An 18,757-nucleotide genomic window follows, 5' to 3' on the forward strand; every position below is an offset into this window, starting at 1 on the left:
TCATACCATGCATGGGTGGTATAGATTGCAACCCAAGAAGAAAATTAATAATTTCGATAATTTATTTATTTAGCGTAATGGCAGATACACATATAAAGCTCATGAATCTCCTAAGCTTACAGAAGTTCTCAAGTTCCCAAGATCTAATAAGTCACATATAAACCTCATAAGGCTCAAAGTATATCCTTTATTCTTTATTGATTCATACAATAAGTAATATCATCAAAATGATAGAGACAGAAAGAAAAATAAGGTAACCTTGTGCTATTCCTCTCCCTAATTAATATAAGGTTACACATAGTCAGAAAAAGGTCAAGTCTTGTAGTTCCTCACTTCACAAAATTTCACAGTCCTTAATTATTTTCAAAAATTAGATTTTTAAATTTAGATGCTTCAAAATCAAACATAGAAGAAATATTTCACTGTAGGGGTATTCACAATGTTGTTTTAGCCAGCTAAAGTGCTATACCATATTAGGTATGCTATTTTAGTATGGGATAATTCATCTCAACAAAATATGGACAGGGTGTTTAAGATTCAAAAGAAGGCACTCAGATGTATAGAGAAAGTGAATAGGTTAGACTCTTGTAGGCCTTTATTTAAAAAGCTTGGTCTATTAACTGTGCCATCTTTGTATGTATATGAAGTTGTAATGCATGTGAAAACGAGTGGTGTGATCCAGAATTCAGATGTTCATGAGTATAATACGCGAAACAGAGCAGATTATCATATAATGGGTCACAATAGTAGGTTATTTGAACAAAAACCAGATTATATTGGTAGGAAATTTTATAACAAGCTACCTCAAATCTTGAAAAGTAATGATGATTTGAAGATTTTCAAAAAACAAATTAAAAAATATTTAGTTGATAGAGCTTTTTATAGTGTACAAGAATTCCTTTCAAACCTAAACTAGGTTGAACTACTTAGTGTTAGAATTATTATGTAATAATATGACTTGTCTTATACTCCATGACTGGAGTCTTTAGGACGTAATCTTAAAAAAAAAAAAAAAAATTTGATAACTGTGGATTGTGAACACCCCATCTAAAACCATCTGCTATTAGCTAACTGCAGTTGCGATCCAAGCGGATAATTTGTGTAACTTGAAGTTAGTTTGAAACTTAGACCAATTATAGAATAGACACGCTGGGAAGTCTAGCCTCTGAAGCCAACATCTACTGCTATATCGCCCTATCGTGACGTCATCATTGCATAGAAAATTTTTAAATTGTGTCTATTTCAGATGAAAGTAAATGATTATTCATAAGAATGGTGAACTCCCGCTGCGCTCCCACTGAAATAGACGCAATCTGCTATGGAAAACAATGTAAACAAACTCCACAGAAAAGTTTTCTATCCGATGCTGACGTCACACGATGGAGCGATATGGCAGTAGATGTCGGCTTTATCCAAGGCGAATAGAGAAAGGAGGTGGGTCGGACTGAAAGCTCGCCCCACTACTTTTCTTCAGTGATGACGTAGCTGCAGTCCTCACAGCTCACTCGATATACTGCTATTACTATTGGTAGAAGACTCTACATTGATAAACGCTTATGTTTAATTGATTAGTACTGTTATAATAAATGTTATGTACTGTAGAACCTCGCTAAAGAATAAAAAATCTACATTCCATAATAAGTCAACAAATAGACATTCCTCCTAGAACGACGGCTAGCGGTCATTGACTTGACATAATTATAATGTTTCTGAATTCGTTGGTTGTTTATTGCGTTGCATCAACTCACAACAATTGATATATAATTATAGTATACATATATATAGTGTATAAATATTCAGTATATATCACTAATATCGATGCTCACAACATATTATACAAATTACACATAAACATAACTGTTTAGTTATTGTTTTCCAAGAACTCATAATAGACCTGTACAAACTTGAAAACTATATAGTCAGATGAGTTCAACTACACCTTCATATCTTTGTGGAGGAGCAGAATTATTGCAAAAGCACATTTTTTATTTGGAATTCATTAGTGTCTGAATCAGTGATATGAATATTCAATCTTTTAATACAATACAGAATTCACAATTTACTTTAAATATGTCACAAATTAATAAACTATTTACTATTAAATGGCCTAAATATATTATTATCATCCATAATTATTTATATTACAAAATATATCAGAAAACCTCTAGTAGGCCTATTAAAAAATAATAAAGCCTACCGTACCAATAATTTGAAATGTTTTTGACACATTATATTGTTTTTACATTGTACAGTAATTTATTGTTAAACGTCTTTTGAATATCACAATACAGTATTATTTTTGAGTTTACGTTGAACCTATGAAAGCCGAATTTAATTCATGTTAAACTTTATAATTCAAATTCTTTGTATTTCGTGATACACGTTTATTACAGAATAAATAGAGTTTAAGTAATTTCTTTGAGATCTTGCGCACTCTTGGTCAGGAGAACATAATTTTATCCGACCGCCAATTTGATAGAATTTGATAAGCATACAAATTTGTGCATATCAAAACGAGAATGAATTTTGATTGAAATCAAATAGCAAACGAGTTTGTGAAGATACATGAAGCATATGAGAAAATACAGTAGATAAATAATATTTAGATAGATCATTAAAACAAACTAGTAACGAAAGATATTTCTGGAAAATAGTAGCTACACTAGTTCATCTTAAAATAAGCCAACTTGAGACGATGTGGATGTAGTGAGGCTTTCAAATTGATTGATTTGAAGTAATGAATAATTGCGGCTAATTGAAGAGAGAATGTAGATACTTACATCAGGATCAATGTAGATATAGTTTTCCCATTCGTAAAAGCTGGCTTCCTGGAGGACTCGAGCACAAAACGCGGTTAGCCATACACTTGAAGACGACTGATTCCTGCAAACAAAATACAAAAATAAATTAATAATATTATAGGAGGAATCTCATTCAGAGCTGTTCAAATAATAATAATAATGATAATAATTTAAAATACTAATTGATGGAGAGATTATTACTATAGTGAAGTCCACGTTATAATGACAGTGGAGAAAGATAGGACAACAGCGTTGCAGATTCTCTGACTTGCCACTGCCTTCTATAGAGAATAGAAACTGAAACCCAATCCAAGAGAGGATATACTGGCTGAAACCTGTATTTCTGATGTAATATCAACTGTTTATTCTTATTTAAAATAATCAATTATTATATTTTATTCAAGAAAAAATATTTTTCAATTATCAAATAAAGAATTTTTATAATTGACATTTAATATTTTGTCAATTATAATTGTACGTTGTTAAAAATGATCTGGCAACGTTGCGGATCTAGAAAAGGATAGCGCTATCTGCTTTGTCGAATGATGGACAAAGATAGCAACACCAATGTTAATTGTACTCCTGTTATACTGCCATTATAAGTAGTTCCTCATTGCAGTACAGTTTATACTGACCCGTTTATATTAAACGTTTTTACTTACCTTGCCCTATTACCATAAGGTGCGTACAGATATACTCGCCTCCAACCCGATCCGCGCACGCTCCGCCCTCGCTCCGCAATCGCTCCGCACTCGCACCGATCATGAACGTTACGGGAGATGTTGGTTCTTCCCGCGATCCACTCTTGCTCCCCGGTCGATCATCAATCGATCTGCTCGAGTGACGTTCGATTACGGAGCACAGCGAAAGTCTGTACGCACCTTTAGGTAAGGAAAGTATTGCTTTCCGAAAAAAATTAAGGTACCCCAATTTCCAAATTTCTATAATGTTTCAAGGTCCCCTAAGTCCAAAAAAGTGGTGTGTGTGTCTGTGTGTGTGTGTGTGTGTGTGTGTGTGTGTGTGTGTACACACGATATCTCATCTCCCAATTAACGGAATGACTTGAAATTTGGAACTTAAGGACCTTACACTATAAGGATCCGACACAAACAATTTCGATCAAATGCAATTCAAGATGGCGGCTAAAATGGCAAAAATGTTGTTAAAAACAGGGTTTTCGTGATTTTCTCGAAAACGGCTCCAACGATTTTGATCAAATTTATACCTATAATAGTCATTGATAAGCTCTATCAACTGCCATAAGTCTCATATCTGTAAAAATTCCAAGAGCGCCACCCCATCTATGCAATGTTTGATTTTAGATTTCCAATTATCAGGCTTCAGAAACAATTTAAACAAGAACTTTCAAATGGAAAAGATTGAGCATGAAAATCTCTACAATTAATGTTCAGTAACATTTTCACCTGAAATTGAAAATAAGCTCTAAATTCGAGAAAATGAGATTATTCAATTGCAAATTATTGTTGATTCTATTAAATCATTCACTATGAAGAGATAGCAGACCTCGTGTGTCTCCAGCGTTATTTCCCTGTCACCAGCTGGCTCAAATCTTTGAATAGTAGACTTGAGATGCGCGTGAACACTAGCATCAGGTGATCAATTTTCATAACGGCAAGGAAAGTTGTGTGAGTGCGCCACACTAGATTTTTATGTGAGTTTCTAGTAATGAAGTGTTCATAAGGCGAATAAGGTGCTAGGTAAGAAGAATTGGGGGTATGTAAAAAATATATTTTTTACTTTAAATAAAAAAAAACTATTGAAAAAATAATACTGAATACCCACCAATTGTGTTTGAATGAAGCCTACAACAAACGTATGAAAACCAGTTCATTTTTTGGTAAAATGTACAAGAATGTGAATATTATATGGTTGAGGATACAGATGAGTCACTCTGATCCATTAAATGTTTATTCTTCTTTGTTTTTAACCCTACAGAGACACACTTATTTTATGCTAACACAGTAGACACAATGGGGTTTAACACCCCAATTTAATTCTGCATTTTTATTTGAAAAAATATGAAAAAAAACAAGAACTTAGACCATACTTCATCATTTCTTAATAATTTTTGTTCCAAGTGCATACAGAAATCTAAAGTAAAGCACTGCTTATCAATATTTATACTAATTTTAGAAGTATGTCCCGCGTAAGTGTTGAAGCTCATAATCCGGGTTTGAACGAATGGCTTGATCATTGCCAATGACAACTTCATCAAAAACTCACGTCTCTTCATTTTATTGCTTTGAATCTCAAGTTGTAAAGAATCATAGCATTCATTCCAATCTGATCCATCATCCCATACAAATTTCGTAGTGACAATACAAGTAAATCTTTATAATAAAAGTGTTACGTAAAAGACACTCTGGGGTGTTAGACACCCCAAACGAAGAACAAGATGAGCTGGTGACCTTGTAGAATGCTATTACTGACTGGAAGTGGTGGAGAGTAGTTGACAATACTACAAACCTAATTTAGACTGGGCATAAATTCCCATCTGTTTGATATTGTCAACTGCAGAAACGAAAAAAAATCCCTGAGGTGTAGAACACCCCAGTGTGTCTCTTTAGGGTTAAAGATGTAAAATTTTAACAATTGTAATATTTTTATGATACAGTAGGCTATTCCACCCGTCTTCTTGATTAGACTACTATAGAATACTGTAAAAGTATATTTTTATTTTTGTTCACTTACCAATCCGTTCTGAAGAAACTGAATGAGCCATCTTTGTTCATGAATGATAGGGCGCGTTGATACAACACATTCATATGGAAGAACGCATGCTTCTCCTGAGTTCTGTTTCTCTGATTGATGAGACGCATGTACAGTGTTGTATACAGGTTGACTGCAAAACTGAACATTGTCTGCTCCGCACAGTCCTTCATAACAAATGAAATGCATAATGTCAAAATGAGAAGAATGTTTTAAAATTGCATACGACTTTGTAGTTAATAATGTTTATAAACATAATCAGATCAATATCGGAGTGATCCGTGGTCTAGTGGATAGAGTGCTTGCATAGCAGCCTAGAGATCCCAGGTTCAAGAAAAGACATTCAATATGGACCAGACAGGCTGTAAAATTCACAAAGTTAACTACAATTTTCCTTACAAATAAAAATACTGTTCACTTTTTAGGAAAGACATTGCAGTCAAAGACATTTGCATTTGAATGAGAGTGTTTGAATAGTAGTAGAATGACCGTATTTCAGAGAGTCATAAATAGCATTAAATCTCCCCAATAGAAATATGAGTCGTCAAAATTAGTTGGAATTGATGGATAGGTTATAATTTGTTTTCATACTTTAGTCCAAAGATGAATATAAGTTACTAGCAGGTAACTCGTGCTTTGCACTGGGGAAAAGTTTGTGTTGTGAAATGCAATCTCCTTATGTCCAGGAAACACAAAAAATATGTATTATTTTATCAACATTTCAGTGGTTCACACGTGATTATATGTCAAACATTAGTTCGTATTCCGTACATATATGAACCAACTTTTTTCTTAATAATATTAAAGAGGACAACTCAAGAAAAGTATTACCAACTGGGAACTTGACGTATTGATATCTTGTAGGTTTGAAAATAGTCCTATAACCATCCTTGAGAATTTTTATTCAAAATTTCAAGTTAATCAGTTCAGTATTTCAGGCGTGATCGTGATGATGCGCCGTCATTCGACACTTTCTTATCTCGTACGTGTATAAGTCAATTATTTTCTTTATAATATTAAAGAGGATTAGTTGAAATATAGTCAGAAGGTTAAAAACTCTAGATTATGGGTTTGGTTCTAGGTTCTAGATCTTTGAGATCGCTCTCCAAGATATAGATATGAATTCCTGAATTCCTTTAGGATAGCAGATAGCTCTCCGTGTGGTCGGGCCCTAATGATACTGAGGAGGATACTGAGGATGATGCCCACATAAGCGCATAGGCTTGTGAGTGGGTAGTGAGTGAGAGGGATGTTGATGAAAGATGACGACTACTTTTTAGGTAGTCGGGGCCGACGGCTTATCGTCTCATAAGAAAGACGGGGTGTCCGTATCTATGTGATTGAGCTATGGTCAAAAACTTTTGCCTCGATCGAGATTCGAACTTTGATTATTAGACCAGCGCGTTATCACTTACTCCAACGAGCCACCCATTATATTGCAATTGAAAGCGCATGAAATAAGCAGAATGAGTAAATTTAGAAAATCTATTTCACTTGCTCACCATAGGCAGATCGAGCAGCGAAGAGGCATTGACAGGCATTGTGGGGAATATGGGGCCCACGACGTCACCCACCACCGACACGAAGGCCCGATTGGAGCCGAAGATGTAGTAGCGGTCCTCGTCGTACGGAATGATCGGCGTCTCCGTGATGTTCACGTGCATGTACTGGAAGATGTAGGCTCGGTTGCTCAAGTCCAGTAGGATCGATTGATGCCTGTACTGCGGTAATCCGTCCGGCTGTTGAATAGATTAGAATAGAATATAAATAGATTGTAAAGAATTACATTAATTTCAGTTATTCAATGACGGGCAGTAGTATTTAAATGAATGAATAACTAGTAGGTCTGTGAACAGTAGACCTCACGCAGTATTCTCATCCATAAGTACCTGATGTCACTTGTTTTAAATGTTAACACACTCAGTTCACGTTTGAATTTGTATTCCATATGATATAATTCATCCAGTTCCGTGATAATCTTTCTATCTGATGAAAATTAATTTTTCACAATCAAAAATATAATAATTTCTCCAGCATTATTTAGTTCATTTGTTTATTTTTATCACCTATTGAATTAGTTTTTTGAATGTAAAGAATATTAATACTAATGGGCACGCATAATAATACCATGACTGCAAAACAAAATATTGAAACCAAAGACCTTAAAGCTGCGATTAGACCAAAGTTATTAACAAAATGTTAATAACTCAATCCTTATAGATTCTATTAGATTGAACATAGCTTATCATACACATGATGAAGATGTGTGTTTGACAACTTCCGTTCAATCCAATAGAATCTATAAGGATTAAGTTATTAACATTTTGGTGATATTATTATATATTATTTATTAATAACTTTGGTGTAAACCAAGCTTAAAGATGCATACCTCTTTAAGGTATTTGATTGAAACTATAGACCTCATACAAATACAGTAATAGACTGGCTTCTCCACACATCTGTGTAATCACTTGTCAGCTGATTTATGATGAATAATTCTATAGTCTGATTTTTACTGTAATATTGGCGTATGAAGGAGGCTCCTTTTTCTTTTATATTATTATCCTTGAGATGCAAAATTTCCAAAAACCTTGTATATACGTCGACGCGCAATTTAAAAAGGAACATACCTGTCAAATTTCATGAAGATCTATTACCGCGTTTCGCCGTAAATACGCAACATATAAACATTTAAACATTAAGAGAAATGCCAAACCATCGACTTGAATCTTAGACCTCACTTAGCTCGGTCAACAAACGGACAACACATAGAAACAAATTGATTGTAGATAATATAATCAATTCAATGAAGGGCAGTTAGTAATTGAATTAATGAATAACAAACATCAACTTTACAATTACAGTATTGGAACAGTGAAACGTTATGAAATGGAGAAATATAATATTAGTTCAATGACAGACAGTTAATAATGTATAACGAACACTGACATTCAAACTTCCGTAATGGAGCAGTGAAAGGCTATGAAATATAGGAATATAATTCGTTCAATGACAGGCAGTTAGTATTTAAATTGATGAATACCAAAAACTAACTTTTAAATTTCTGTAATAGAGTAGTGAAAGGATATGAAATGTAGGAATATATTAGTTCAATGACGGATGGTTAATAATGAATAAAAAACACTGACTTTCAAATTTCCGTAATGGAGTAGTGAAAGGATATGAAATATGGGAATATAATATTAGTTCAATGACGGACAGTCCGTATTTTAATAAATTAATTTAGCAAACACTAATTTAGTTGAATGACGGCAATCAACTGAAAAAAACAAACACTATCTCTCTAATTTCTTTAATGGACCAGTGATAAACTGTTATGAAATAATACAGCAAGACCAGTAAGTAAAATAATGGTTGAATGAATAACAAACATTAACTTAGTTGAATGACGGCAGTTCACTTTAAATTAAAAAATAAATGAATAAAATACTACTTTTTTAATTCCTGTAATGAACGGTTAAGAAATAACATGATAAAGCCCGTATGCTCCAAGTTCAAAAAGTTTAAATCAAATCAATAATTTCAACTCAACACAATATACATAAAAGAAATCAAAATACAAAATAATATCACAATCAAAAATAAATAGTTGGAATTGGATCTGGGATTGAATCTAGTTACGGTCAAATTCATTATATTATATTTCAATTGGATAAACTTATGGTTTAAACTTGAAATATGATAGAACTTCTAATGAGCACAAGGGACTAGGACAAAGAATTATGTCACACTAAGCAGAATTCACATATTACATATATACATGAATATTCACATATTTATATTTCAGAATTCACATTTATCAATCAGAATTACGTTAATTTTAGCTCAGTGAAATGTTTATTTTTATTGTTCAGTAGATATGACCAAAGAATTCAAAATACTGTTCCCGGTTGGCGCGTTCTGGCATGCATTATTACAACAGTACATTACCAAGAAAACAAATTCAGTTAACAAAATATTAACTTTCAATAAAAGTTGATATTTTCATCGTATCACAAAATTATACGATACGAATAAGTTTCAAACAAGTTCTCGACTTTGATTGTTTTCTTCAGTTCTGATCAACACAAATTATAAGAAGGATCTGAATAGCGAATATAAATGATATGCTCACCTTAACATGCAGATTTCGAGTAACCGAGTCTTTTCCCATCAAACACGAGGCAACTATTGTTACAGGAATGTCTCCCAGTCTTATGGGCACAATCGGCACATAGACAACTGCCGCATCTTGAGCCTTGATGTAAATGAAGAACTGGTGATCACCAAATGAAGTTCTCGGGTTGTAAGAACGAACCTGTCATCGTTAAAAATAAGAAACGATTTAATTTAATAATGAATTCAACTGAAATATCAATACTCAGAAATGCATGAAGCTGAATGATAGTTATTCGAATAGATACACAAAGTATTCATTTTTTCTTTAAAGGGCTACTGATATGATTGAAGTAAAATAGAAAATCAAACATGATGTTATGTTTTAATAAATTATAAAAAGGTGCTGGATGATTTTTATTTCAATCCAAACATTTAATTAGTTACACTCCAGTAAGCTAGAGTGTGCAGTAAGATAATATTTTTTCTGAATTCATTGCAATAATAAAAATCAGGAAACTGTTTAGTAAAATCATGAGAATCTTTACTTCAGTACTCAAGTACTGCAGTATGAGTCATTTTCAATATATTTTGAATTATATTCAAGTGACTTACAACACGAAGATTTCATCACAACGAAAATAAAATAATTGGGAAGTTAAACCCCGGTTGTGAACCAGAATTCAAAGTGAAAAGTGCCATACATGACATCATTAAAGATGTATTATTACTAATAAAATTGCAAACTACAAACGTTTTATCATATTTATTGAATGAGATAAGTTAACTTATATGAAAAATATGGTACCGTATAAAAAATGATATATAGTTTAGATTGATATGAAAATAAATTGCAACATTACACTTTCAACAAAACAACAAATATTTCAAAAATATGCTTTGCAACTCAAGAGCTACAATCGAGAGCATGCAAATGATAATGATATTCATCATTCCACAATAAGGTTCCACAGGTTCCATATAGAATTTAAATGGATATGACCAACATTTACCATAGTTCAGTTGAACTATGAAGAAAATAAACTAATATTCAAACGAGTGATCCGCTAAATTAACATAATCAAATTATAGAAATTTGAAGAGAACTGATAAAATATTTTAACAGGGCTACATGATTCTGAAATTATAGGAAATAACTAGTACCTTGGTAATAGTTTTAAAATTATATACGACTAGTTTCAAAATTTATGTCATTTTCTGAGAAGAAAACTGCTTCAACTTACAATGCTAACTCGACATGAACAAATTTGAAGCTATCAGAGCCTACAAGGCTACAAGGCTGCCAGAGGCTACTTGAATGTTGAATTATAGAAAAATAACTAGTACCCTTGTAACATTGTTAAAAATTATACACTACTGGTTTCAAAATTTGTATCATTCTCAGAGACAATAGCTGTTTCAACTTACAATGCCGTTCAATTCGACATGAACAAACTTGTAGCTATCAGAGCCGCGCAGCACAACGAGGGCTTCAACGTCGGTTGTCATGTAGTTGAAAACGGACACACGAATTCCAACCTGCTCTCCTTGGTAACTCGATTTGGGCATCTCTACATTGATGAAGAATGGAAGCACTCCGACATACTGAAACACAAGGATTTATATTAGAAACTGGATCAAAAGGTCTCGAGGTTGAGTGGTAGTGAGCCTAAAAAGTCCCAACTCAGCCTAATGTAAACTTATACTGTAAAATAAAGGAAAGAACTGGCTTATACACATACGAGATAGGAAATTCACAAACGACGCATCTTCACCTCTGAACTACTGAACAGATTAACATTGAAATTTTGCAAATAGATTCTTAATTTACCGAGGATGGTTATAGGTCTATTTTAAATTCTTCAAGATTTCAGTAGGTCAAGTTTTTGATTGGACCCTTGCGGAGCACGGGTTACCTGCCAGTAAAGAATATTTATTTCATCAATAATATAGTTAGTTGCCTATTAATTGGTTTCACGTACTCTAGTAGGCCTATCCTTTATGTAATCAAAATATCAACGAAGCGTCATGTAATGAGTATAGTAGCCTACTGGAGATGGCTAATGAACATACGTTTCAACTCTGTTCAAACAAGGTTGTGCATTCAATAATTATTTTTTTCAATTTTTTTTCCTTTATTAAGATTGTGCATTCAATAATTTTTTTTTCAAAAAAAGTTTTTTCTTTTTCTAATGTATTGGACAGGTTCTTAGGACATAATCTATACAATTGAAATATTTTTATCAGCTTCTGTTAGCTAACAATAGGGCTTCAAATGTCACTTTTTGAGGCAGATGGTACACATACCCTACAAAAGCTACTGGTCAGAAAATTTTGAGAAAAATATTCGAGTCTCCTCTTCAATAAAGCAAAAATTACGTCAACTTTGTTTTTAAAAATCTGAAAAAATTATATTTTCAAACTCCTTTTTCACATTCAATGTTCGTTCTATAGACTTCAAATTCATAGCAACTTGTAGCGCTGTTCTTGATGCTTAAACTTCTTTTATAGACACAATAATAGCCGCTGGTATGTGTACCTTTAAAGCACGGTTTTACGCCTGGTATGCTCGGGCAGCAAGTGAATAGTACAGCTGGAGCGATCTAGCGGAATTAGTTTGTCCCTAGAGCTAAGAGCTCGACGTTAATATACGGCTTCGAATATGACTGCTAGCTCCCGTCTCAATTATTATTGTAGAGGTCTAGAACACTTATTAAATCTAATGAACCATTAAATCTATGTTTAATCAATAGGTTTGATGGTTTATAGCTCTGTTCACACTTCGATATACAGCTTCGAATATGACTGATAGGTGCTGTTTCTAATAATTCTAGAAGTCTATATCTTGATGATATAAAACAGGAAAACTTTGAAAAATATCACCAGTGAAAAGTTTCTATTTAGCCGTTGCACAGCCTTAATTTATAATTTTAATGGTTCATTCGATGTAATGAGTGTTTCAGGCTGGCCACTAACGGTAGGACATGCATTATAAGTATGTGTGTACATACAAACATACAAGTTTATCATATACACACACAGACACATGTTGATCATGCATGTTTTGCCATCAGCGAGAGACTTCTAACGTGGAATGAACAACCAATCATAATAAATAAACCACTGTAAAACAATTATAATGATACAAAAATAATTTAGCCTCAAATAGAGCAGCGAAAAAAAAAATAAAGATAGAAAAGTCTAACCTGAAAAAAAATTGCTCGAAGCTTTTCAAGCTTTTCGAAGCATTTTAATTATAATTTAAATGAACCATTTAAATTATTTCGCTGTGATGGCACAACAATGTATGATCACATGATCATCATACATTTCCTACCGTTAGTGGCCAGCCTTAGAAACCGCCCTTAACTATGAGTGCTACAAAATCAGCATACCTCAATGGGCTTGGGCAGCATTCCAAAGCCGAGCCGTGGACTCATGCTAAAGGCGGACACCATCCAGTGAGCCGGGTGCTCAGGCACATCCACCTCGAAGATGTAGCGACCATGTGGCCCTATGTTTGATGTCCTTCCATAGCCACACGTTGTCGTACTGCCGCTGGATGCGGTTGAACCGGAACTTTCTGAACAGTGACAGCTCGGTCGCATTGAAACGGGGACCTGTGCAAACAAAATCACATGGATAATACGCTTGTCGTTTCATGAAAATAAATACAATTGAATACTAAACAAGAAAAATGTAGGCCGTGTGTACACAAAGCACGTACAAACGGGTTGATAGAATTGGCTAGAATTCACTGACTCCATGTTAAACTGCCGTATAAATCAAAACTGCTCTGATCATATGGTATTGATTCATATGGCGAGTCAGCTAATTCCGAGTTAGCCAAACGTTTCTCTCGTTGATTTCTATCAACCCGGCCAAACGTTGAGAGGTCCAACGGTCTTGGAAAGGTGAAGTTTGCAAAATACATGGATAGATCAAAATTTATAACCTCTTAAGACCGCTCTCCGAGTGCACTCAACCATTATGAAATTTTATCAATCTTCTCAGGAATACGTTTTTTTTTTGCAAACACAGTACGGTAATTATCTATATACTGTATATAAATGCGAAATGGCACTCACTCACTGACTGACTGACTGACTCACTCACTCGCAGAACTAAAAATCTACCGGACCAAAAACGTTCAAATTTGGTAGGTATGTTCAGTTGGCCCTTTAGAGGCGCACTAAGAAATCTTTTGGCAATATTTTAACTCTAAGGGTTGTTTTTAAGGGTTTAAAGTTCGTCTTTTAGCATGTAATATTCTTCTTCTCCCAATCCCTTAATTATAATTGAAATTTCCATATAATATGTTACTATAGAACTATAATCTAGATAGAGTAGGCCAACCTCTTCGAAACAGTTGTTAACTGGCAACTAAATTAATAATTTTGTCAGGTTGGCATTAAGTTGAGTTGACTTTGTTAGGTTGGCACCAAGTTGAAGAATTAAATGCATTTATCGCGGAAAAATTGATTGGGCACTGCTACTTCAAACCTGGGAATATTATATTACTAGCCGTAGGCTCGCTTCGCTCGCCATATCCGTTTAGCCAGACGTTTAGTCTGGATCCCCGACTGGATTGTCCTACATATGATAAAAATGCACAAATGAAAAAAAAATGCACAAATGAATGCTGATCTCATTCTTGGACGATCCAGTCGGTGGTCCAGGGGGCGGAGCCCCCTGGCTAGACGGATATGGCGAGCGAAGCGAGCCTGACGGCTAGTAATTACATAAAAATAATAGTAAGTAGCAGGAATTATTATGAGATGTTCCACCTAGTGAATTATTATAGAGGTTCTATACAATCATGTTTCATGTTTCTGAATTGAGTCTTTTTTCATCATAGAAGTTATTCAATTCCGTTTCTGTTTCATTTTCAAATATGTATCACAGTTTATAAAATAGCATCATAGTAACCTTTTTTGAAAAGTTTTAAAAATAAATAGCAGATTAAAAACACGCATTAAAAGAATTAGGTTCGATGTTTCACATCATTTTCAGGGTTTAAAAATAAACGCATACTATGATGTTATTTTATAAATAAAAATGAATAGCTCATATATTTATAAATAATAAATGTTATTTTATAATGAATACATACATTTTAATAATGTATTACAGTATCAACAAAAAACAAAGCCTCTCAACTGAGCATCAAGTTCAAGAACACAGCCACGAACAATCATTAAAGTATAAATAATATGCGAGAAAAAATATATATGTGAAGCCACATTGGAGAAATCTACACAGTAGTGGGAGATATTTACAGAAAACCTGATAACACATTAAAAACAATACAATTGCTGCAAAAATTCAATACTGATAGAAATTACAAAGATCTGTTTTTACTGCAATTTGTACAAAGAAAGTTATTGACACAAGTTATTGACACAGTAACAATCAAAATAGAACATTTTCATTCAAGTAATGATTAAGAATTAAAGTGTACTTTAGAGTGTTCGGGATGTCACTGTGCACCAAGTGATTTATTCCCATAATTCAAGAGTGAAATAATTATTGAATAAATTGAATTATGGTAATAAATCACTTGGTGCACAATGACTTCCTAAACACCGGGAAAATAGAACAAAAGTGAGCTTACAGCCAGCTTCGTCGGATCCATCCTCACAGTCGTTTCTGCCGTCGCACTTCTTGTCAACTCGGTAGCATCTGCCGTTGAGGCACTCGGCCAGGCCCTGTGTGATGTTGCACACGTTGATTCTGCGAGTCACCTCCACATCAGTGAACACCACCAGACTTGCAAACCTAAACACAGCGCACATCATTCGGTTACATTGCAACAGTCATATAATACAGGGTGCGACAGCGAAACTTCCTTTTTTAAGTAAATAAAACTCTTTGTATGGATGAGATAGTTTGTATTTATTTTAATTTTCGTAATGTAGACACATACATAAAGTTTTGTTTCAATTAATTGGATATCACTTTATCATATAATATGTAGTATTCTTAAGTTTTATTTTTTCCAAGCTTTTGCGATTTTTGTAAATTACTGTAAATACTTTCTTTAACATTATAAAATTTGAATTGTATATAAAGTACTTGAAGCAGAATAAGTGAACTGCAACTCACTACCAACACACAAGGTTTCCAACATAAGGCAGTGCCAAATATTACATTGATAATATTGTTGTACTCAAGTTAGAAATCAATGTCTATTTGTAGTGTATACTCTTGTAATTAATATTGTACAAATATTTTACAATATATTTTTTGGCAATAAATTCAATTTAATTCAAAAAAAAAATTAGTTTTTAATATCGAATGAGGTAGGTGACGTCCCCCATTCTCCATACACTGAGTAAACCGATTTCTGGCGTTTGTCATGACTTCTGCCAGCATTGCAGGCATGTTAGCAATTTCTTCCCTGATATTGGTCTTCAAATCTTTCAGGATCCTTGGACGGTTCACATAAACAAGGGATTTCAATAAACCCCATAGAAAAAATAACAAGGGTTCAAATCTGGAGGTCAGGCTGACCACTCCAAATCGCTCCTAACTGAGATGAGGCGTCCTGGAAAGTGTTCCCTCAATTGAAGTTACGTTCAGAAAGTTCATGCGCAATTTCCATCTTTTATGGATGGAAATGAAGATAATCATGAAGAATTCGTCTCACAGAACGATCGGAAAGTCCAAAAGCAGACGCATGTTTGCGCGCAGAACGCTGTGGTGATCGTAAAATTGAAACTCACACTGCCTCAATATTCTCAGATGGCCTAATGCGCCGAGGGACTCCATCTCTTCGTCTTGTCGCACTTGCAGTTTGTCTGAACGTGGTGACACACGTAACAATTGATTTCCGGTCTGGGACAGTAGCCAAAGGGGCTAAATTATAGCGATCTAGAAATGAGCGCTGGGTTCAACGTGTCAACGTGGTGACACACGTAACAATTGATTTCCGGTCTGGGACAGTAGCCAAAGGGGCTAAATTATAGCGATCTCGAAATGAGCGCTGGGTTGTGATCTCAAAACATCCGCTCGAAAAATAAGTCTCAACGGCAAATGCACGCTTCTCATTGTTCCAATGCATGATGGCGACTGAACATGTCGGGGAGAAAACGTTATGCTCTGACCTCTCTAACGAGACCAAATTTGCTCTACTACGACATCAGCTGCCGCACCCGGTATTTAAACAGCTCTATAAGGAAGTCACATTAAGGGAACATATACAGTTATAGAAGGATTCAACCATAGAAGTAAATAGGTGGGTTTTAGCGATTAAAACCCAGAATAAATGGAATTTTATAGTGAGATATGTTTAATAATTTCATTAAAATTAGCGTGTCTGTAGGGCTAATAGCTATCTTACTTTGTGAACCAAATACATAAGTGTAATGGCAGCGCCACACTCTCGTCGACTCGCTCGTCAAATTGCCACACAATTGCTAACAGCGTAGGTAATATGAAAGCGCATAATGAGTTGCGTGACACATATTGAGCACAAATACTTGCATAATATACCAAATTCACAAAATATTAATATAAAATAACAATGCTACAATGTTGCAATGGACAATGTTCGTGCAAACCTTAGTTTGCAGCCCGGGGCTACATGGCCAATGTTATTTCTTATAAGAATAAGAGCACACTGCTGTTTTTATGCTGATTCTATCAAAATTATTTACTTAGCGCATTGGCTTCTGTGAAATCTGGCAACACTGTATAATCCATAAGAGAAATGCTGCCTACAATCTAAGGTTGAAAGACAAACATCGTACATGAAAAATGAACCAGATACTGTAAATTTGAGAAATATAAACATATAGGAAATAAAGTTTCAACATTTGAAAAAATTGAATTCTATTACAGTGCCTGAATGTTAGCAACGAAATATTTATTTATTTATTTATTTATTTGGTTAGCAAAAAATACAAGAATCGGAAAAGAAAAAACAGGCTATTGCCTAAAACTTCTTCAATTTCCTAATTTAGTTTTAAATTGTCCAAATATTATAGGTTATGTCCATTCAAATTTCTACACCAAATCACAATCTAAAATATAAATTAGAATAGAACAAACAATTTAAATTTGGATGGATTAATAATAAAAGTTTCTTAAAAACATGAAACAAACTATAAATTCACAAAATAAAGAATAAAAACACTTAAATTTTGAGCTCGAAAATATCACATTGACCATAGCTATATAACAGCTGTAACTTTTTATATATAATATGTCACAAGAGTTGTAAGAAATTAATGCTAATCTGTCTGAAGTATTATAATATCCTTCAATGTTAAAAGTTACTCACTGGAAAGTTCTGTTGGCATCAATACCGAATGTTGATGAGGGGAAATGCACGATGTCCTCCGCATTTCCTTCTCTTGAGAACCAGGTGTGGATGAATGTGCCATTCGTGTCTTCACCATAAGTAGCCATGTTTTGGATCACCTAAACACATATACACATTGACATCACTGTAAAATATACCACTTAATTGGTCGATTTGTTCAGCTTATTCAGGAATTTGCTATTGTTTATAATAATTTTAATTACAATTATTGTGATCGTAATTATTTTGAACAATATGATTTAGTATTCAGTATATCATGGTAATTTTTCTGAAATAAAGTATAATCAAATCACATTACGATAAGTTCGAGAAACCATGACACTAAGCTCTTGCTATCAGGATTAGAGAAAGTTGCTCAGTAGCCATTTCACTTTAGAGTACATAGCATATGAGTAAAAGAAAGATTAATGCAAAGTATTGATTGCAATAATAGTGAAATACATATACAGTACAGATATAATATGGACACAGAAGCCACTTTTTGATAAAAGTTATAATGCACGGAATTGTAGTTCCAATAAAACTATTGTAAATTATCCAAGAAAAAATAGTTCATTGGACAAAAACCTTCATCTTACTTTAAATTTGGCAGAGATGAAATAATAAAATTTTCTTTAATCTATTCAAACAATTACTACTTATTATTGATATTTTTCATTCGTAGGAATATGAAAAGATGTAGGTAATAAATAATTTACCTTGGCATAGGTCAGCTCATTTCCTGCTTGCATGCTGTAGAATGCTCGATCGATTCCAGACAGACCGACGAAGACGCCCGGCTCGC

The 18,757-nt window shown here is 33.9% G+C and overlaps 1 protein-coding gene across 1 annotated transcript in view; it reads right to left on the reverse strand.

Moving 5' to 3' along the window:
- Positions 1-18,757, reverse strand: part of LOC111055856 (CD109 antigen-like) — a 156,698-nt gene that overhangs the window by 19,873 nt on the left and 118,068 nt on the right. Inside the window, 9 exon segments of the mRNA XM_039421984.1 lie at positions 2,781-2,883; positions 5,514-5,698; positions 7,034-7,270; positions 9,667-9,849; positions 11,076-11,252; positions 13,043-13,168; positions 13,170-13,267; positions 15,262-15,425; positions 17,932-18,071. Of these exon segments, the coding sequence (XP_039277918.1) occupies positions 2,781-2,883; positions 5,514-5,698; positions 7,034-7,270; positions 9,667-9,849; positions 11,076-11,252; positions 13,043-13,168; positions 13,170-13,267; positions 15,262-15,425; positions 17,932-18,071 (1,413 nt within the window).

This window comes from Nilaparvata lugens, chromosome 2, assembly GCF_014356525.2.
Source record: "Nilaparvata lugens isolate BPH chromosome 2, ASM1435652v1, whole genome shotgun sequence".
In the NCBI taxonomy this organism is placed as follows: Eukaryota; Metazoa; Arthropoda; class Insecta; order Hemiptera; family Delphacidae; genus Nilaparvata; species Nilaparvata lugens.